The 22,341-nt window shown below is 40.6% G+C and overlaps 1 protein-coding gene across 2 annotated transcripts in view; it reads left to right on the top strand.

Annotated features, from left to right (window-relative positions):
• The first annotated feature begins 24 nt into the window (after positions 1-24).
• The window catches only part of TARSL2 (threonyl-tRNA synthetase-like 2), a 64,227-nt gene continuing 41,910 nt past the window's right edge, over positions 25-22,341 (top strand). The window contains exons 1-7 of one of the 2 annotated variants that reach the window (XM_008571087.1): positions 25-85; positions 2,454-2,575; positions 7,999-8,116; positions 10,683-10,747; positions 12,804-12,882; positions 13,716-13,862; positions 14,754-14,852. In XM_008571087.1, the coding sequence (XP_008569309.1) occupies positions 2,493-2,575; positions 7,999-8,116; positions 10,683-10,747; positions 12,804-12,882; positions 13,716-13,862; positions 14,754-14,852 (591 nt within the window). In that variant the 5' untranslated portion in view covers positions 25-85; positions 2,454-2,492. Of the gene's footprint in view, positions 86-738; positions 919-2,453; positions 2,576-7,998; positions 8,117-10,682; positions 10,748-12,803; positions 12,883-13,715; positions 13,863-14,753; positions 14,853-22,341 lie in introns of those variants that run through there. The other variant, XM_008571092.1, reaches the window with a different exon arrangement.

Genomic DNA, 22,341 nt, shown 5'->3' with positions numbered 1-22,341 from the left:
TGGTGAATTATGGGACCTGGACCGCCCTTTGGAAGGGGATTCCGCCCTAGAGCTGCTTCTGTTTGATAATGAGGAAGCTCAAGCTGTAAGTATTTAAAAACCAACCAACCAAACTTTGGGTATTTACGTTGTAAACTACATTACTTATGAAGCCACATATTGAAGTCAAGAATGATGAGTTTTTTGCCTTTTAAGATTTAAAATTTGAATATTGGTGTTTAATAAATATTTAATAAATATTTACAGAATGAATATATATAAGTATATATCAATTTTTAAAGTAGCCCGTATTTATCCATTCTTAAAATAATTGTCTTTTTAAGTTAGAATGCTTTAGTTATTAAATCAATGTGTATTTGAAATGAATTTTTAATAGACTCTTAAAAATGGATGTCTTAATAATTTAATATGTGTAGAAGACTTGGAAAAAATGATTAAAAAACTAAAATTTCCTTTAATTACTTCCATGTAATTTTCAGTGCCACATTTTCGTGTAGATCTCTGATGTACCTTGTCACCTTAACTTTGCCATCTCCCTTCAAGTAGTTCATTATCTCCGTAAAACCTAACCTGTGATTAGCTTAGGTTACATTGTGAAGCTAATGCCATATTTCTCAATTTTTAATCCAAACGATATTAATAAGACCACGTTTAAAAGTGATTCAGAAAGTACAGTCCTATAAACTTTCAACTCTCAACTCTCTAGCTAGACATGCCTGTTCCCCTTAGATATTGTACAAGAATCTTCAGTTCAGTACATTTACCATGAAATTCTTGATTTCAACCCCAAAACTTATTTCTTCCCTGTTTGCCCATCTCAATGTACTTCTCTACCACATACCCAGTTGATCAACCCAGGACCTTGGAGGTTATGTGTGATTACTCCCCTTCCCTCAACTCCAATCTCCGACTTATGGGGTAAGCCCAGTAGATTGTACTTGGCAAACGTACCTCTCTCCATCTCCATTGCCACTGCCCAGGAGTCTGCCCTGTTCTGTTATAGCAGTACCCAAGAAACTGCCTACTTGCTGTTTTGTTCCCTGAAATCCTTTCGCCTGAAATTCATTCACATACACTATTAAATGATGTATTAAAATGTAAATGGAATCATTTCTGCTTAAAATCCTTTATGTGTCCCATTGCATTTGGAATAAAACTCAACCTCTTCCCCAAGGCCTGCATGGTTGCATTACCTCTCTAATCTTTTCCAGCTACTCTTTGTTCCATCCCATACACGTTATCCACACAGGCCTTCCTGAGTCCCCATGAATGTAGAGTCTTCCCTGTTATTCTTTATTATACCTCCTTTTAAATACCCTTCTGCCCCAGCAGGCCATAACTACATGATGGCAGTGACTATATCTGTTTCTGTAACTGTTTCTTTAACTATCCCTGGTACCTAACACAATGTTTTGCTCAACAAATATCTAGGTGTGCACGATGCACCAAAAGAGATTTGGGCTGATGTTGGTGGTCAGCCTGCAATCCTGATAGCATCTGAAGGACAGGTGCTCTGTCCCAAGGACTGACCCTCTGGGTCCGTTTGCAGATCCCAGCCTATTGCTGTGGGTCAGAATTGCAAATAGATGCACAAACATCTAACTCCCTCTGCTCTGATTTATTTTATCAAACAGCTTTTTAATTGTAATTTGTTTCCTGTTTAATAAAGGGGAAGAAAGTGCAGCCAGAGAGGACTTGACTATCTTGCTCCTTTGGCACCTATATTTGTTTGGTGACTTCAGTTAATTTTAGTTTATCTATAAACCACTGATTCTTAGGGAATTCAAAACCAAATCAACTTTCTGGACTTGTAGGGCTGATGACCCTGTGGTAAATTAGCCCATGCATACACTGCTCAGGGGTCTCAGGCAGCCAGCAGGCATTCCCTGGCAACACTTTTTTCTTCCCAAGCCAGCTTTCAAACTTCCACATCACATGCTACTCAGCATGTGAAGACTGCTGTGGAGATGCAAAATCTTAACACTAGTGATGTCATCAACAGCCACTTTAGCTCTCTGCATCCAACTCAGAGAGGCTGCCCTTGGAGAAAAAGGAGCTAGCATCTGGCACTCCTCAGCTTTCCTCCCACTTTGGGCCTAGATTGGGTTTCCATGGGGCTACTCTGCTCTGTTCCAAGTGGATGGGCTCATTGCCCACAGTTAATGTGCACAGAAGGAAGTGATGTAGTAGGTGTGCTTCAGTCCCATCTCTCAGCAGACAGCTTTACACTAGAACTGAGCAAATGGCTATGGTAGAATGCCGGGCGGGTAGGGGAGGGCCCAGAAAATATTCTTTTGTAAGAGAGCATTGAGGATTTTCTTTTCAAACTGATGTTGCCCTTGTGTCTTGGCATTTATTCTCTTAAAATTTATCCACTTGCTCACTCACATTATTTTACCACTGATTTTCCATGACATAGTTTTGATAGCTAATGTCCTCTCTGTCCCGTGCAGGTGTACTGGCACTCCAGTGCTCACATTCTTGGGGAGGCCATGGAACTTTACTATGGAGGCCACTTGTGCTATGGTCCACCCATTGAAAATGGATTTTATTATGACATGTTCATTGAAGACAGGTAACACCACTGAATACTGACTTCTGAATGCGTGTGTCGATATTTCATTGTTTTATAATGGTTACATATTAGCTTAGTCTCTATATTGCATAATGTGATTATAGAATGGTTAACCATTTTTGAAAATTACTTTTTAATGAGTTTAGATTCAAGGGTAACTTCTCTAATTGTTTTCTTTCTTTTCTCCAGAAGGACATTATATACTATTTGTCTAATCTGGGACTTGCTAGAGCATGGTATTATTTAAGCCCAGAAACACAACCTTAATTTCCAGAGAGCAGTTGGTTCAGTTCTACTCCATGCTAGGCAGGGGTGTTATCAGTCTCAGTCAAACATCTCACAGCTGATGGCCGGCCCGGTGGTGCACTGCTACAGTGCGCCGCTTGGGAGTGCGGTGGCCCTCCCGCCGAGGGTTCGGATCCCACATACAGACCGGTTCCCGCTCACTGGCTGAGTGAGGTGCGGGCGCAGCACCGAGGGTTGCGATCCCGTTGCTGGTCCCGGTCCGGTACAGGCGCAACACTGAGGGTTGCGATCCCGTTGCCGGTCCCTGGTCTGGTACAGGCGCAACACTGAGGGTTGCGATCCGTTGCCGGACACGGAAAAAGACAAAAAAAAAAAAAAAAAAAAAATCTCACAGTTGAGTGCCGGGTGGGGATAGTTCACAGAGGCCTCACATTCCATAGGTCTGTGCTTGGAATCATTAGCAACCAGCCCAGCCCCAGTCTACCTCCTGCTCTGTAGTCCTCATATCTCTTAATGATACCACCAGTGGCCAAAACTGAAATCTCAGGTCCTTCCAATCCTCCCTGCTCCTTATCACCACCCCACCATCCAGCCATTCAGTCCAGTTCTGCCAATTTTATCTCCTAAATACTTCCCCCATCTTCCTCTTCTGCCTTAATTTAGACCCATAATGAATCTGGTCTGGACAATTTGTATGGCAAATGTACGGCACATTTGCATTTACCTGTCTCCGCCTCACTGCTTAAGTGCCTCTCCCTAACCGAGCATCCAGTACTCTATGGCTACTACTTACAGCTTTGTCCAGTCTGAATCGTTTTTACTCACAACCATGAACTGTGTTTACCTACAAAACTTCTAACCCCAAATATATAGGTTTTTTCCCATACCAACAACCGATTCTCTAACATTCTGGATACCAGCTGGGTGACCAGCAATTTAATTCAATTCAATTCAATTCTGACTCTAACTCAGGTGCTGGAGTTAGCATAAACAACACAGGTTAAGGGCTAAGTCCCACAAAACTGCTCCCAATTCAGATGTCAGCTGTGAGGCTGGGCCTCCCATACTTCTGACCAGCTGGCTATAAATTGGGAGTTCCCACGACTCCTTCCTCAGGTTCACTAATTTGCTAGAATAGCTCTCAGAACTCAGGAAGGGACTTTACTTACATTTACTGATTTATTTTAAAGGCTATTACAAAGGACACAGATGAACAGCAAGATGGAAGAGGTGCGTAGGGCGAGGCGTGTGGGCGGGTGCAGAGCTTCTGTGGCTCTTCAGCTGCACCGCCCTCCTAGCACCTTGCTGTGTCCACAGACCTGCGAGTTCTCTGAACCCTATTGTTCAGAGGTTTCTGTGCAGGTTTTGTTAAACAGGCACAATTAATTACATCATTGGCCATTGATGATTAGCTCAGCCTTCAGCCCCTCTGTGCTCTTCGGAAGTAAAGATAGGGCTAAAAATTCCAGCCTTCTATACCTTGGTCTTTCTGGCAACCAGACCTCATCTGAAACTGTCTGGGGACCCTCAGCCACCTGTTATCTCATCACACAAGAGACACTCTTCTTACTTAGGAGATTCCAAGGGTTTTAGGAGCTATGTGCTAGGAACCAGATATCTAAATATATATTTCTTACTGTATCACAGTATCATATCCAGCTTCATCTCCCATTACCACCACTCCAGGATTCATTCAACAAGATTTTTTGACTGCCTACTGTGTGCGCCGTGCTTGGGGCTGGTGACTGGGCAGGGAACAAATCAGTCTGTCTGCATGGAGTAACAGTGTGGTTGGGGGAAGACAGATAGTAAGCAGACAAACAGCCGTCTACTGTCAGGGGGTGACAGCATGTGAAGAAGGCGTGGGTAGGCATGTACCTTCACGGGTCAGTAATCAGGAAAGGGGAGAGTGATGCTGAAGCAGAGACCAGAGTGGAGGGAGGGAGCAAGCCCTGAGGAGACTGGGGGGGACATTCCAGGCCTCTGTAGGTCTACACTGGTGCGGGTATGCGTGGCTTGTTGGAGGAATGGCAGAGAAGCCAGTGTGGCAGGAGGGGAGGGAGCGACTGCAGGAAGTCAGGCCTCAAGCGCTGGAGGCTGACTGCCTGTGTGAGTGCCTGCAGCTCTGCAGCTCACTTGCAGCTCTTTCCAAGCCGAGGTTCCCAGCCAGCGAGTGCTCAGTACAACTCCTTTGAATAAAAATATAAGTGTGCGAAGCATAAGGAAGACCACACAAAAGAATAGGCCTCAGAGGAGCTCCTACTCGGGTTCTGCACGCCTTACAGCAGGGTGGAGTGGAAGGCAGATTCCAGTATCTGCTGATGGCTCAGTCTACCTGCCTCTTTGAGAAAAAGGGATGTCTGCCCCGTGTATGAATGTTTGACTTTCTGAAGTACTGGTGCAATAAAACACCAAATTCAGTTTAGAAAGTGTGTCAGTGACAGAGGCTACAGGACACAGGGAAAAGGAAAATCCATAATGTCTGAAAAATCTCTATCGATTTTTTCTTTTTTTTGTGACTGGTAAGGGGATCGCAACCCTTGGCTTGTGGTTGCCCGCACCGCGCTCAGCCAGTGAGTGCACCGGCCATCCCTATATAGGATCCGAACCCACGGTGGGAGCGCCCCTGCACTCCCAGCACCACACTCTCCCAAGTGAGCCACGGAGTCGGCCCTCTATTGATTTTTTTTTGAGATTTTTATTATTTTATTATTAAAGTAATACATGCACATTACAAATAATTCAGAAAATTATAAAGAATAAGTAAAGTCATGTGCAGTCCTACCTCTATGTACATAATTACTTTTAACATTTTGGTGTGTTTCTTCCCCTATTCACAAGCTCTGTATAGCAGGTTTTCTTTCTGAAACCCATGGCTAAATTAAACTGAAGATTAATCAATGGTGTTAGAAGTCAAAGTAGTGATTTTTTTTTCCTTTTTGTCTTTTTTCGTGACCGGTAACGGGATCGCAACCCTCAGTGTCATGCCCGTACCGCGACCGGCAACGGGATTGCAACCCTTGGTGTCGCACCCGCACCGCGCTCAACCAGTGAGCGGACCGGTCTGTATATGGGATCCGAACCCTCGGCGGGAGCGCCGCCACACTCCCAAGCGCCACACTCTACCGAGTGCGCCACCGGGCCGGCCCCAAAGTAGTGATTTTTTTTAAATTTATTTTTTATTAGCATATTCATTGTTACAAATCATACATATTCTTTATGTCCCTTATCCAGTCTCTCCCCTCCTTCCTCTAATAACCAGAGATTTGTTCTCTCCATCTGATAGATTAATTGTTTGTCTATTGGTTTGTTGCCTAGATGATCTGTCCAATACTGAGACAGGTGTGATCAACTCCTCCCCTATTATCATAAAGCAGATGCTTCTTCTATTACTCTGGAGAGTGCTTTGTGGAGAGAGAGGACCAGACCTCTTTTTTTTTGGTCTCTGATGGTGCCTCTCCTTGTGTCAGTGCAGTTGAGAGTCTGGTGTGCCATCTGTGTGGTGGCTGTGATTGTTGCTATAGAGACTAGCCACTTTTCTGGCAGCTGTGGTAATTGTGGTGGCTGTGGTGGGCTACCCACATGGAAATGGTGATTTTGGTGTGCTCTTTACCTGCTTGCGGCTGGGTTCGGGTTCCCCCAACTCCATTCCTTAGGACCTTGGTGGTGCCCGGGGCAGTAGCAGCAGCTTGCCTTGTTGTGGCTGGGTTCGGCTTCTCCCTGCTCCATGCCTCTGGACCCCTGTGGGGCCCTGGGGCAGTGGTGGCAGCTTGCCTAGTTGTGTTTGGGTTTGGCTTCTGGCTCTGTTCCTCGGGACTCTGGTGGGGCCCTGGGACAGTGGCAGCAGTTTTGTCTAGTTGTAGCTAGGTTTGGCTTCTCCCGACTCCATTCCCTAGGATTCCGGTCGGGCTTCTGGGTGGTGGTGGCAGCTTGCCTAGTTGCAGCTGGGTTCAGCTTCCCCTGGCTCCATGACACATTCTAAGATGTTGTTGTGGAGTTGTTGGTGGGGAGGGGGAGATGGGAAAGGGGAGGGAAATAGGATGGGAGGAGGTGGAAGGAGGGGGGCATGGTTGAGGCCTATGGCACCTCCCTCATTCCAGAAGGGGAGACCAGGGGACTTCCAGCGGTGGCTCAGTCATTGCTGGGCTGGATGCAGATGTCAGGGAGGTGTGGCTGAAGCCCTCAGCCTCCAACCACTTGGCTCGGGAGCCCAGGGTGTTTCCAATGGCAGCTTGATGGTCGTCGCTGAGCTGGTTGCAGATGTCTTTGGGTATTTTGTTTTTTCTTTCAGTTCTGTGTTGGATTATTTGCTGTTCCCACCACTTAAACTCTGCACTGGAACTAATTTGTTGTTCTTTGCTTAATTCTAAAATGGGGGAACTTCCTGTGGGGACCAGCACTTGAGCCCTGTGGTTGAGCTAAATTGCTTCATTGCTGCTGATTCCCTGAGGAAGGCTTTTTGTGCAGCTCAGGTTTTAATTGTTGACCTTGTAAACATTTCTGGGTCTTGTGAGGTCTGGTATACCTGGGTTGTTTGGAAACTTTGGTCTGGGCCTGAGTCTTTTCAGCAAACTGTTCCCGCTGCAGTTCTGGTATTCCTGACCAGTCTCTACTGAGTGGGCCTGTGCTGATTGGAGGGCAGATCAGCTGTCCATGCTGTGCCCCAATGTTCCCCCAGTGGGCATGTCTCCCCCACCACCCGCACTCCAAACACTTCTCACGGGATGGGCCATGTGCCATTCCCTTGTGATGAGTCACCAGTTTCTGTGTGGCTTCTCTTTTCAGTTGTCTGTTGCCCCTCGTTCATATGTGGGTCTATGGGAACCCTGTTAGTGGCCACCGAGGCCCTCTTCCCCCCTGCAGTCTCCAAGAAACTTCACACAAAGGGCACACCTGCAGCTTTTGCCACCTCTTGCTCTGTGAAGCTTTGAAGTGGCTGGGGCTCAAAATGGTGGGAGCAATCCTTTCTTTCTCTCATCGTGGCTTCTCCTGCCTTCATGAATTCTGTAGGTCTCTCCTCCTCTTCCCCTGGGCTCTAGTGGCCCCAGCTTGGCTGTCCTTGCTTTTTAATAGTTGTAAATTTGTTGATTTGTGGGAGAGAGTGATGCTGGGGACTGTCTATTCTGCCATCTTGACCAGAAGCCAAATCTGTATTGATTCTTATGTCCTCTTTTTAGAGCAGTGTCCAGCACAGAATTGTCAGCACTGGAGAACATATGTAAAACCATCATTAAAGAAAAGCAACCTTTTGAAAGATTAGAAGTCAGCAAGGAAATCCTCCTTGAAATGTTTAAGGTAACGTGGGGAAACTCTTAGAATAGCAGCCTTTTACTGGGAATATTAAAAATAATTAACATAGACTAGCTGCCCCCCTGAACCCCCAAATAATTAGCTGTTGCTCACCAAATTGTTCCAAAGTCTGGTAACCTCTTGTGAGGTTGCTGACCGTCACTTGCTATCTCAGTTCCCTCTTCGTCCATTTCCTGAAAATTTTAAGGCAGACATAGATAGGTAAAGGATCAGGAGAATAATTTTCATACGTGTGTTTGCGTATTGTAATATCTGACTACGAAATTCAGTAATATTTATAATCCCATGTAAAGTTCTGGCTTTTTTCTTTGGAGTTTTCTGTTAACTTTTTATTTTTAGATTTTAAGCTAGCGTAACTTGTTTAAAACTTTAACTTTCTCTTTATATCGTTTTGACCAGTGTACTCAAGTGTATCCCTAATTTTGTATTTTAAATCACACACATTAGAGAAAGCCCATGTTTTGAAAGCATGGTATTATTAGTTTTGTGGGCTTGAATTAAAAAATAGGTTTGGTTTTGGTACAAGTTGCAGTTACTCTTTTTTGTTTAGTAAAATATATAAAATATGAAATTCACCATTTTTGAGTGTACAGTTCTGTGGCCTTAAGTACATTCACAGTGTTGTGCAGCCATCACCACTGTTCATTTCCAGAGCTTTTCATCTTTCCAGACAGAAATCCTGTGCCCATTAAACATTAACTCCCCGATCCCTCCTCTCGCAGCCCCTGGCAACCATCATCCTACTTGCCGTCTATGATTTGACTACCCTTAGGACCTCATATCAGTGGAATCAGATAATATTTGTCTTTTTGTGTCTGCCTTATTTCACTCAGTATAATGTCCTCAGGGTTCATTGATGTTGTATCATGTGTCAGAATTTCCTTCCTTTTTAAGGCTGAATAATATTCACATATTATATACACAATAATATATTCACAATAATATACCACATTTTGTTTATCCGTTCGTCCATCGATGGACACTTGGATTGCTTCCACCTTTTGGCTATTGTGAATAATGCTGCTGTGAACATGGGTGTACACATTTCTGTCTGGGTTCCTGCTTTCACTTCTTTTGAGTATATACCCAGAAGTGGAACTGCTGGATCATATAGCAATTCTGTTTTTCATTTTTTGAGGACTGACCATATCGTTTGGCACAGAGGCTGTACCATTTTACATTCCCACCAGCAGTGCACAAAGGTTCCAGTTTCTCCACGTCCTTGCCAACACTTGTTATTTTCTGTTCTCTCTTTTTTTTTAATAGTAGCCATCCTAATGGAGGTGAAGTGATATCTCATTGTGATTTTGATGCATTTCTCTGATGATTTAGGGTTTTGACCATCTTTTAATGTGCTTATTGGCCATTTTATATCTTCTTTGGAGAAATGTCTGTCAAGTCCTTTGTTCGTTTTTGAATCAGGTTGTTTGTTTTTTTGTTTTTGAGTTACAGGAGTTCTTTATATATTCTGGATGCCAGTCCCTTAACAGATACGTGATTTGCAGTATTTTCTTCCATTCCATGGGTTGCCTTTTTTGCAGCTACTCTTAAGAACTAAATGCAACCAGCCTTTGTGAAGGAGAATGATTTGATTTGAACATGTAGGTATGAAACAGTTAAATTATACAAATGTGGGTTTTTTCCCTCCCAACAACTACCTCGTTTATTTTTTATTTTTATTTTTTTTAAAAAGATGACTGGTAAGGGGATTTCAACCCTTGACTTGGTGTTGTCAGCACCACGCTCTCCCAAGTGAGCTAACTGGCCATCCCTATATAGGGATCTGTACCCGTGGCCTTAGTGTTATCAGCACCACACTCTCCCAAGTGAGCCATGGGCTGGCCCTAACAACTACCTTCTTTAATTAGTTATTTAATGTACAGTACCTTGTACCATCATGATAGTGATGAAAGCAGAAAAGAAAGGAAAAGGAAAAAAATTATGTTAGGTTTTTAATGTAATGATGTCATCACTTACTGTAAACTTTGTTTTTGTTTTTACACAAATTAATTACGTAGCTGTGTCCTTCTCAGAATTTTATTGCTTTGTTCATTTCATCTGGTTAAAATGGGATCTTCTAGAGCAGTGCTGTCCAATAGAAATATGATGTGATCTCAAATCAGAGCCACACCTGTAATCTTAAATTTTCTGGCAGCTACATTTTAAAAGTAAAAGAAAGGTGAAATTAATTTTAAGAAAATTTTATTAAATATATCAAAAATATCATTTCAACATGTAGCCAATATAAAAAATATTTAATGAGCTATTTTATACTCTTTTTTTCCCAAACTGTACCTCTAAACTCCAGTGTGTTTACACTTGCAGCACAACCCATTTCATTTTACAGGGCATTTTAAGTGCCCAGTGGCCACAGTGAGTGTGGCTCCCATACTGCACACTGCAGTTCAAGGCTGTGAGTTTTGTATCCTCAGTGTCTCAGCACCTAGAACACAGTAGACACCCTTTCAGTGTTTCTTGAAAGAGTAGAGGGTTTTTTTTTTTTAATTTAAACATTTAGTTTAATAATGTGTAAATATATTTTTCTTTGTAGTACAATAAATTTAAATGCCGCATCCTGAATGAGAAGGTTAACACTCCAACTACCACAGTTTACAGGTCTGTGTGCATGAATTTTAAATGCTGCTGAATGGTAAACTTGAAAGCATTAGCAGTATAAGCAGAGTTTATTTTCTGGTGGGTGGTCTGTTTTTAATGTTGATATACTACTTTAATTAGGGGCTCCAAAATGTTATCACCAAAGGGAAATTATTATTTTCTCCTTTTTAGTTATCAGAATGGTACTGAGACCCAAAGTTTATTTTCTGGGTGTCAGCTGTAACAGGATCTTTGTCCACGTGGGTGAAATAGTGTTCACCAGTGCCCTGTGTTCTTAGAAGCTCTTAGGGAAAGGAATTTCTATTTCGTCCCTCCACATTCTTATTAACGTGGCAGCGGGAGCTGTTATGGACCACCTCCTCACACAGTGATTCTCTACCTCACGCTGTGTTCCCCACCGTCCAGAGTTCAAATGTAGCAACCTCCATGTGTTAGCAGAATATTCATGATGAGACAAAAAAAAATATCGGGAAGCAAAGGCAAAATCAAATGGTAAGAAGAGGCAATTGAAAATACCAGAATCCCTTAGTTCTCTCAGATTAACATTAGGCTCCTGAGCTGCTTTCTATTTATCCTTTCTGTAAGGCTGCCTTGCAGGCAATTGCTGTTCTCCCCTTTCTGTAGGTCAGGTTCTCTGGTGCTGGTGCTGCCGGCACCTTCATGGTCTCATTTTAGAAGACCTGGTATCTGTATAATTATGATCACAGATATCCACCACTAGGGCACTTATATTCCACAGTCAAGTATTTATGGTTCTCTGGTTTAATTGTTCTATAAGTAAAGTCCTATCCCCTTTATGCAAAACCATGCACAGTGCATTTCTCAAATAATAACATGAATTCATTGCCATTTGTCATTGGTGTGGAATACTATGTGTTTTATTTTTGCTACTCTCCAAAGACCTGATAGGGTTTTATTATTTGTTACCTAGAATTCAAAGAAATGTTAGTATAACCAGTTTAAAGTTTTAAAGTAAATGACGATATATAAAAAATATGCCGAATTTTAAATTTCTAGCTTCTAATACTTGACCTTTTGGGTTTTTTAGAACCTTTCTCTTGTAGTTTATCAATCTGAATGGCTTATATTTAATTTGGGGGGAAGAAAGTTTTCCTTCTGTGGGATTATTTAAAGATTAGAAAATTTTTTTGGTGCTAATTAGGCATTAATTAGCTTCTTTTCCTCTGATTGTTACTTAAAATCTCCATCTTGGACAGAGTACAGTACACAAATCCTGGTCATTCAAAGGCCAGTCTCTTTTTGCATTCATTGTAATTTTTAACTTTTAACCAGTGAACTTTAGAAATACTTAAAATTGTTTGTAATAGTTAAGGCACTACTTTCTTTACTAGATTTTCCTTAAATTGGTTGATGTTAAGTAACCTTCCCTCTGACCTATGTCATTCATGTGTTAACTCTGTTAATATTTCTGCCCTTGAAAAGTCTGTGCTTATTAAGGTTTGGGGGCCCTTATTCATTATATGTACAAGTGAATCCCTGGCTACATCCCCAAGTGTCTTAATGTAGTGTCATTTCTGATCTAAACTTTTGCCTGAGATTTGCATTGTAGGTTGGTGCTCTGTCTTAATAAACTGAGAAACAATTAGGCATTTTGTTATAAAACCATAGGGCTTAAAAGAAAAAAACTAACAAAAACCCTGATGTTTATTTTTTAAGTAAAGTGTCAAGTCAATGTGTTCTGAAAATATTTCAAACAATTTTGGTCCTGAAAATTAGTGTAGAGCAGGGAAATGACTTTCTGATTTTATGACAATGGAAGGTTTTTGACAGCCTTGGGATGGGACAATCAAAAATGGTGTCTCTAGCTGCACAATTTCTTTCAGATGTTCTGTGGCTTTTGAATTTAAGCAGAGGAGGACAGAATGGGATCTGAGGCTAGATGAATTGCCTCTCTTCTTGATCCTAAATTAAGAATTGCTCCATAACATATAAATAAGTGAAACCCATCACTTAAAACATATGAGAATATGATTTATAATGAATAGTCTAAAAATCTATAATTGTGTCTGAGAATGTCCTAAATATTTTATTACAGGTGTGGTCCACTAATTGACCTTTGTAAAGGCCCCCATGTAAGACACACTGGAAAAATAAAAGCCATAAAAATTTTCAAGGTAAGTATTGATTTTTTTAAAAAATATAGCAAACAGTAAGGTGAACTAGATAATAGGAGGTTTTAATCATGTCTTTCATAGTCTGAATATCATGATATCTTAAAATACTTCATTCTTATTTGACAAATATAATGTTTTAGAATTTTGATAATTAGAACACTATATATAGCTTTTGTTTATCATTTACCTTATTGTGTTATAATGTGCTTCTTTTTCATATTATACCTTAAAAGGTTGTTCTATATACTGTGGTTTTCTTGAATTGCCCTAATGTGAGCAATTACACTTCTCTGCATGTGAGAATAATGTGCTATAGGAAAAAGAAAACAAAAAGGGGATATGATGGTATAACGGAGAAAACATTGCTCTGGGGAATCAAGCAGGCATGGGACTGACTATAGTCCCATCCTTTCTGGGCCTTGGTTTTCTCACAGGTAAAGTGTGGGGCTGGGTGACAGCACTTAACGATTAACCGATTAACGTTCTTAACCACGGAGATGCAGAGCAGCGGGGGATCTTTCCTTTCCTGTACCTCCTGCTCCTCTGCTCCCTCCTCTGTCATCACGATTGCTGTTTAGCCTCCCCTTTCTGCTCCCTCTCACTTTCATTCCTAGCATCCACGGCAGACTCTTTACATAATTGACTGATTAATGGTATAATTTGGGCTGGGAAGGTTTAGTTAGAATCAGTTTAATATTCTTCCTGGCACTGGAAAAAGTCTACTTTAAGTAAGCTATAAAGATGTTATAGTGGAAAATCATGTGCATATTTAAGAGTGGTTTACTTGTAACCAAATATTTGATATATTCACCGAAATCTTGTTTGATTTTTAGAATTCCTCAACATATTGGGAGGGCAATCCTGAAATGGAAACATTGCAGAGGATCTATGGGATATCCTTTCCTGATAATAAGATGATGAAAACCTGGGAAAAGTTCCAAGAGGAAGCCAGGAACCGAGATCATAGGAAAATTGGGAAGGTATACCCCACTTGCTAATCACTGCTAAGACAGAAACATTCTTTCATTGGCTTAGATTATGTCTCATTCAACTGAATTGTTTTAAAAATAAGATTTTTTCTTCTCTTCTGTCTTCTATTTTGCTGGCATGCATAGCCTACTGTTGAGTTCTTTCATGCTAGTAACTCCAAATGTCTTCTAACCTCTTTCCTTCTTGTATTCTTTATTAGATTTTAAAAATTGCACCTTTCTTTTATTTTTTTCATATTATAAAAATAAAGTTGTTTTTTAAAATTGTATACACTTGCTAGATAGTTTATATTGGAAAGCAGAACAGTGTGTGGAAAGAGGGAATGAGATTTGGAAGCAGGTAGACCTGGATTTTTTAATCTTAGTCCTGCCACCTACTGGCTGTGTTATATGATGGGCAGAGTATTCACTGTGAATCTCCATGTCCCAATCTCTCTTTCTGAGTAGCTTTGTGGGGTTGTTGGGGGGACAGACACTGGCTGAAGATGCTCAGTGCGGAGCATGCTGTCAGTAAGTGACAGCCATGATAGTGATCCTCATCACTTAAAGCCCGCCTCCTGCAATGAACTTTTCTGATCTTTTTGCCATGTTGTCTCCCCATGAGATCCATACTCCAAGTGTGCTAAGAAAATTAGCAGTAAATAACAAAAGGTGACATAAAAGCTAAGTTCAAGGCAAGGTAACCATAAATATGAATGGTGATTTTATATGTGCTTTTTCATATAGTTAGGTGTAAGTATTGAGGGGCCTTGGAATGTCTGCTATTACAAGATGGAATGATAACTGAGTATATGATGATGTATCCCTACCATATCGTGCGTGGACAGTAAATACTAAACAATAGCAGACGAGATTTGAAATTCAATAATTGTCTCAATCTAGGAACAAGAACTTTTCTTCTTCCATGATCTGAGTCCTGGAAGCTGTTTTTTTCTTCCCAGAGGAGCCTTCATTTATAATACACTTATGGACTTCATACGAGTAAGTTAATTTTTAAAATATTTTATTCTTACTCAACTACACTTTCCATTTTACTATTTTCTCTCATAGTAAAATGGTCAAGCACTTCCATTAATTTTATTTTGGTAATATTAATAAGAATTTTAAACCTAAAAGTGAAATATTGGATTGTGTCTTCTAAAAAAAACATGGAGATAATTTCTGTTTTCCCTAAATGCGTTCTTGGATTTCATAAAATGTACTTATTGTCTGTATAAGTGTCTAGAGCATGTAGAATATAAAGATAAGCATTAGACCTAGCATGGAACTCCCTGAGAAAGAAAAGGAAGAAGAAAGGGTCTTCTGTGGCAGAGTGCTAGACTGTGAAGCTTTGCTTCTCAAAATGTGCTTCTTTATTACCTGACGTGTGTCTCCTGGGCCATTTGGCAGCTATAGAGGAAAGAGTGAAAAACAATTGCTTAAAATACCTATTTATAATACAGGGTCATAGGCCAGAAAGTCTTTAGTGTTTACATGATTAGGACTCTGTGGATATTGCTCAGAGGTGATCTATGTGGACTACTAGGATTGTATCTCCATTCTTGCCCTGATTTGTCTTTCTTGTAGCTAATAATTACCTGAAATTTTCGTTTACACAGTTTTCTACGTGCCTATCACTAATTCATCCTCAGATGTTCTCTCAAAAACTGCAAAACTCCTTGCAGCATATTCTGCAATGATTTGGGTAATTGCACTGTAAATTTTTTTTCAAATTTTGTCCTCTCACTCCAGAATTAACTTGCCGTAAAGATTCTTGCAAACTCATGGCTTAGAACTTCTTTTCATAATCATCCTGGCTACTCCCCTTATGTCTTTCCTATGCTGAATCCCCTATTTCCTGATCCCTGTCTTTTTCTTCCTTGCTTATCCTTACCTCTTGTTTCGGGGGGTTGGGGGGAGCACTCTCTTCAGTAACTTTCTGAGAAAAAAGGGTGCAGGCATGTGCTGGTGGTTCTGTTTGCTTCAGCAGTCTTGTTCTCCATCCTTCTCTTCCTGCACTGTGTCCCCACAGGCTGGCCTCTGTGGACTCCATCACTGGGCTGTGTTCCTTCCAGCAGGGATTGGCCAGTGAGAGGCAGTGTTAGGACATCAGAGGGCAGGTAGGGGAGATTTGAAGAATCATTGAAGATTATCAGAGATTTAGGCGGTGGTGATGACTATCACAACTGCTGTTTTGGATGTGTTATCTTTGTTGGAAAATTAACACAGCCCCTGACACCTTGAACTCTCAAGCTTGGGGGTGGAATGGGTGGAGAATAAACAGAAAGCCTTTATGGTGGCCTTAAAGGGATCTGTTATCTTTTATAGATGCAAGACAGACATGGCTGATGATCAGGCCCAAGGCCTGATTGTGCAGTTTGCAAAATTGTAAAGGCATTTAAATACACAACCCCAGTGATCTCTTGTGCCAAGGTAAGGGTACTGATTGGGAAGTTGTGGGTCCCTGAGGCTTGGAATGGGAATATTTGCAGACACAGATGAATCTGAGAACTTTGAATTCCTAATTCCCAGATACCCTTGTGTGAAGGAATTAGCCTTACCATGCATAAAAAACTTTTAGGGACTTGTCTTTTCCCATATCTAGTAATTTTTTATTATTTGCCAGATATTATATATAAAATAACTACAGTGGCTCTAAATGATATCTCCCGCTGGAACATCCACCCTGTACCAAAACCAAGGACTGATTACTCAATCCAGTCAGAGATTGAGCTGGGTTGGGGCTGATTAAAATCTTCCATTTTAATAAGATTCAATCTATGGATTCATTTTTGTTTCTAGGGCATGGCCCTCTTGTGTTTCCAGTTGACAGGCTGGTGATTCTATGTCTCTTCAGCCCCCAAGGGCTGGAGGAAATTCAATTCTGCCCTTCTAAGGTGTTTTGTCACTGAATAACAAACCATTTCAGGTCTCATCTGATTATTGCATTGGCTCAAAACTTGTAATATGTCAACTGAATCGGGTCCATCACATTATAAAATGATGATAAAGGGAACTGATGCAGTAGACAGTCCCATCCAAAAAGGGTTGGGGGAGAGTAGGAGGCACACAGTAGTCCCCACACTATGGAAATTCTGACATCTACCAGTTGCCCCTGCTCCAGGATCAGAAAATGCACTTTGTTTAGGACTGTCACAGGACAAAATTACAGCAAATCTGAAGTTCTCAATTGGCTTTATTGCATTTCTAGAATTGGGCAACATTTCATACCATAAAATAGAATGAGTGTTCCAATGAGCTGAGCAAAAGAGGTTGACTTTATAGACAGAAAAAAAAAAAAAGGGCCGAAGAAAGCAGAAACAAAGAATGAAACAGATTGGTAATTCACATTTACTTTTGTTGTAAGGTGGGAACAGGGCGAAAGAATGATAGAAAAATAACTGATTGTGTAACATCAGTTTACTTCTTTTGTGTGAGGGTTAAAGCAGAGGGAACTTCATTATCATGCCCATAGAAGATTTAAACTGATCTGTTTGGGAAACTGGCTGTTCTCTCTCTCAACTTAGTTTAGGTTTGCTGATGTGGAACTTCAGCAGGTCAGCACCGTTTTGTTTTTCAGTCTGATCTGTTTGGGCCTACCGTAGGAACTAAGTCCAGAACAATGGCCTCCTGTAATTTTTATCTGGCAGGACCCGCTTTTGCTCTCTCTGGGCTGTGGTGCTGCCCTGTGAGTCATCCTTTTCCATAAGAAACGGCCCGTGTTGCCTCTGGGTAGTTTTTTTTTTTACTGTTCTCAGCCTGATTCCTTTTCCTAGAAGTCTGAGGGCCCAACGGCGTCATTTCATATTGTGCTGTCTGTGTCCCTTTCAATCTAAACTAGTACAGTTCTTTTAAAAAACTTTAGTGTCTTTTATATAAATTTATAATCACCGCACACTGTTAGGTAAAAGCCACACCCACATCTCCTTCTGAGACAGATCCTTCTCTACCCAGGGCTGCCTGTGAGGCTGCTGAGAGACAATTCACTAGGATTCTTAAGCGCCTTAATCTTCATCTGAGAGGGGCTGCAAAGCACACCCTTAAGACTTTTAGAAGCCCTGCGAGGTACACATAGATCATTCTGAGGTCTTCACAAAGGGTCTTAACAGCCACACTCTTAAGATAAATAAAGCTGTGCTTTATTGATTGTAACCTGAATTTTATCTTTGTCCTGAAGTTATTCTTGTCTTTAGAGTCTTTTGCTGAATGCAGGAGGTCCTGGCTCTTTTAAATTTCCTCTAAATTTGGCTCAAAAACGTAAATAGTTTCACTTTTAGTTTATGTCTAGTCCTATTAAATAAATCTTTGCCTACTTCAGAGTCAAGAAGCTATTCTTCTTTTTTCTGTTCTGGAGACTTGATTGTGTTTGCTTTCATACTTGAGGCTATGATCTACCTTGAATTTATTTTTAGGTTCTGTGGAAGGGAGGGGTCAAGGTTCATTTTTATCCACAGGGTTATCCAATAGCTTCATGACTGTTTATTGTAGCAAAATCTTTGTTCTAAAGCAAATAATCTCATATATATGATTATTATATATTTGTGTATGTAAATCATTTTTATATATAATTTTATTTTAATTGTATGTATATATGGTTTATATATATATATTTCTGGATAATTATTCTGTTCCTTTGGTCTCTTTGTTCTTGCATGAATACCACACTGTCTTTCTTGATTACTGTAACTATATTTATTTATTTATTTATTTATTTTTATTTTGTTTTGTCCTTTTTGAGACCGGCCGCACCGCGCTCAGCCAGTGAGTGCTGTGAGCGCACCGGTCATCCCTATATAGGATCCGAACCCACGGCGGGAGCGCTGCTGCGCTCCCAGCGCTGCACTCTCCCGAGTGCACCACGGGCTCGGCCCTACTGTAACTGTATTTTAAGTCTTGATGTCAGTAGTTTGTTATTTAATTTTATTATTCTTCAGGATTATTTTGGCTTATTTATTTATTTATTTATGGCAGCTGGCCTGTGTGGGCATCCAGACCCTTGACCTTGGTGTTATCAGCACCACCCTCTAACCAAGTGAGCTAACCAGCCAGTTCTATTTTGGCTATTTTAGATTCTTTGTATTTCTGTATAAGGTTTATAATAACTTTGTCAATTTCCTAAAAATAAATAAATAAACTGCTGGGATTTTGATTGGGATTGCATCCAGTGTGTAGATTAATTTACAGGTAATTGACACCTTAACAGTATTGAGTTTTCCAATCCATGAATATGGAGATTTTATCAATTTATTTAGTTCTTTATTTTTCCTCAACAAGATTTTGTAGTTTTTATTTTAGAGGTCTTGTACATCTTTTATCAAATTTATCCCTAGGTCTTTGAGTTTTTTTCTAATGAAAATGGAGAAAAACACATTAAAAAGTGTTCAACAAGGAAATGAAAATTAAAGCCACAGTGAGATACAATTATACACCCACTAAAATGTCCCCTCCCCATTATGAAATCACTGAAAACAGTAGGTCTTGGCTACTGTGACTCTCATATTCCCTCTAAAGGCTGCAGGAGAGTTCTTCCTTGCCTCTTCCTAGCTACTGGTGACTTGCCAGTCATTGTTGGTATTGTAGCAGCATCACTCCAGTCCTCTGTCTTCACGTGGCATTCTCCCTGTGTGTCTTCACACGGGCTTCACTCTGTGTGCCTCTGTCTCTGTGTCCAAATTTCCACTTTTTATAAGGACACCTGTCATATTGGATTCGGACTTCTTAATTCAATTACCTCTATAAAGACCCTATTTCTGAATAAGGTCCCATTTTGAAGTACTGGGAGTTAGGACTTTAGATTATCTTTTTGGGGGGACACAATTCAACCCATCACAGTGGATGACCCACATCATCTCACAGGGTACAAGTTCTTAGTAATCCTGTCTTTATGGGGTTGCCAGCGTTTCCCACTGACCATTCTTGGATGTGGAAATACTTAAGGCTCACAACTGAATTCTAGACATAGTCCTCTTTATTCCGTTGTATAACAGCAACACAGTTTCTCCCAATAATTGGGATCAATCAGCCTGGCCATTGTAGTAAGTCATTCTCTGTCTGTTAGTTCAATAGCAAAGGGACATGAGCAAGGGACAGTCTCAACTTCTGACAGAATCATGTCTGGGTTTTTTGGTGGAAGCATTCTTTCCTTGGGCACCAAGACACAATATTGAGAGATTCCAAAGCCCTGGGGATAAAGAAAAGATCCTAAAAGTTTCCAGAGAGAAAAAGCCATAGACATAGGACTGAGTATCAGAATGGCACTGAAATTTTCAATGGAAACAATAAAAAACAGGAGAAGAAGGAACAATGTCTTAAAAATGTGAAACCTAAAGATCTCTATCCAGCTAAAGTAGACTTGCTTCTGGGATTCTTCCACTGCCAACCTAGTTGTAGCTTTCTCAGGTCTTCTATGACAATTAACACTTGTTCACCTATTTTCCAGATTCTAAAGTATTTTATGGTGTTCTTTTCTCCTTGCTTTTGTAGATTTGTGCTTTTATAAAAACTTTGTTTACTGTTATTTTAATGGGGTTTGGGGAAGGAACCATTAATGCAGAATTGCTTTAATTTTTATAGAGAGAAATTCCTTGAAAACATTTCTTTTTGATACTGATACTTAGAAGATATTTTCAAGTGGCCAGATCATGAGGCTTCATAGAGATTGAGTGCCTTCAGTAACTTTAAACTATCACTTCAGGGATAAACATGATTTTCAATGTTCAGAAAAAATTATCATGATTTCTTCTGGAGACCAGACTGAGATATAAACTGCTTGATCGCTGGAAGTTTGCTCTTTCCCAGCACTTGATTTTCTACACTTTAGAGGAAGAAATTGATGGCCTGGAATCAGATTTATTGTTCTCCCAACTTTTTCTTTTGAAAAGTTCAGATCTATGGACAAGTTAACGTGCAGTGCAGAGAACATCCATATCTCCTTCATCTGGCTTCATCTGTTGGTAACATTTTGCCAATTTGCTTTCTCTCTCTCTCATGTATATATGTGTGTGTGTGAGAGACAAAACAATGTATATTACATATGTACATTATAATATAGAGTGACAAGGCACCATATATATCATATATATTTTATATATAAATTTAATAGTAATTGACACTTCATCCATATGGGATTGTCTTAGTCAGTTCGGGCTGCTGTAACAAAGTGCCATAGACTGGGTGGCTTGTAAACAAGAGGAATTTATTTCTCAGAGTTCTAGAGGTTGGAAGTCTGAGATCAGAGTGCCAGCATGGTGGGGTTCTGGTGAGGGCCTCTTCCAGGTTGCAGGCTGCTGACTTCTTGTGTCCTCACATGGCAGAAGGAGGCCAAGAGAGCTCTATGGGTCCCTATTATAAGGTCTCTGTTGTAATCCTCTTCATGAGGGCTCTAGCCTTATGACCTGATCACCTGCCAAAGGCCCCCACCTCTTAATATCACTTTAGGAGTTATGATTTCAACATATGAATTTTGGGTGGGACACAAACATTCAAATCATTGCTGGGATAGTTTAAAATAATTTCTAAACACCTTAACAAAACATGCATTTCTAACATCATTGTATTCAGAGTGGATTAAAAGTCTATTGAATAATAACTCCAGAGCTAGGCTTTAAAAGAAGTCTAGTAAAAACACACACACACACCCTTAATTTCTGGGACCTCGTTTAATCTGAATATATAGAATCCTCTGACATAGCCACCAAATAATACTGCCATTCCTAATAACATATACTTTTGTTGAAGGTTCCTAATTTAGTAGAAACAAAGGGTAGGTAAAGCAGCTTATGCTGAGACCCATGTTTTCCATCACTGGACTGAAAAGATGCCCTGATGAAGAGCAACAGATAATATCCTTTTCAGTGATATAAAGCTATTGTGATTAGTAATTTTAAAATATTATGTTTTATATTTTTTAACTGTGAGAAACCTTTTTTGAAACTTACCTAAAGTATAGTGGTCAAGATTTGTGCCACATGTTCATGAAGTAATTTACAAATGTTGAGAATCTCAGGAATACCCCACAAAGATTACCAAATTGATGTCTTAAAGAAAAAAAAAGGAAGTGTAAATAAAATGAAAACTTTGCTTAAAAACGCTCTCTTCTTGTGTCCTCAGTGATTCAGTGAGGGAAGGTGTTAATAGGTAGGGAGAGAGAGAAACCACCTCATGACTTAGTAGATAGATATCAACCACTTAAAGTGTTACAAGTTAAAATTCTCAACTTTATTCCTGTTTAAAACTAAATAGATCGGGCCGGCCCGGTGGTGCACTGGATAGTGCGCCGCTTGGGAAGTGCGGCGGCGCTCCCGCCCGAGGGTTCGGATCCCACATACAGACCGGTTCCCGCTCACTGGCTGAGCGAGGCGCGGGGGTGACACCGGGGGTTGCGATCCCGTTGCCGGTCCCCGGTCCGGTACGGGGGCAACACTGAGGGTTGCGATCTGTTGCCGGACACGGAAAAAGACAAAAAAAAAAAAAAAAAAAAAAAAAAAAAAAA

This window comes from Galeopterus variegatus, unplaced genomic scaffold, assembly GCF_000696425.1.
Source record: "Galeopterus variegatus unplaced genomic scaffold, G_variegatus-3.0.2 Scaffold36, whole genome shotgun sequence".
Lineage (NCBI taxonomy): Eukaryota > Metazoa > Chordata > Mammalia > Dermoptera > Cynocephalidae > Galeopterus > Galeopterus variegatus.
The sequence above is the reverse complement of the archived record's forward strand: the minus strand, read 5'-3'. Positions and strand labels throughout refer to the sequence as shown.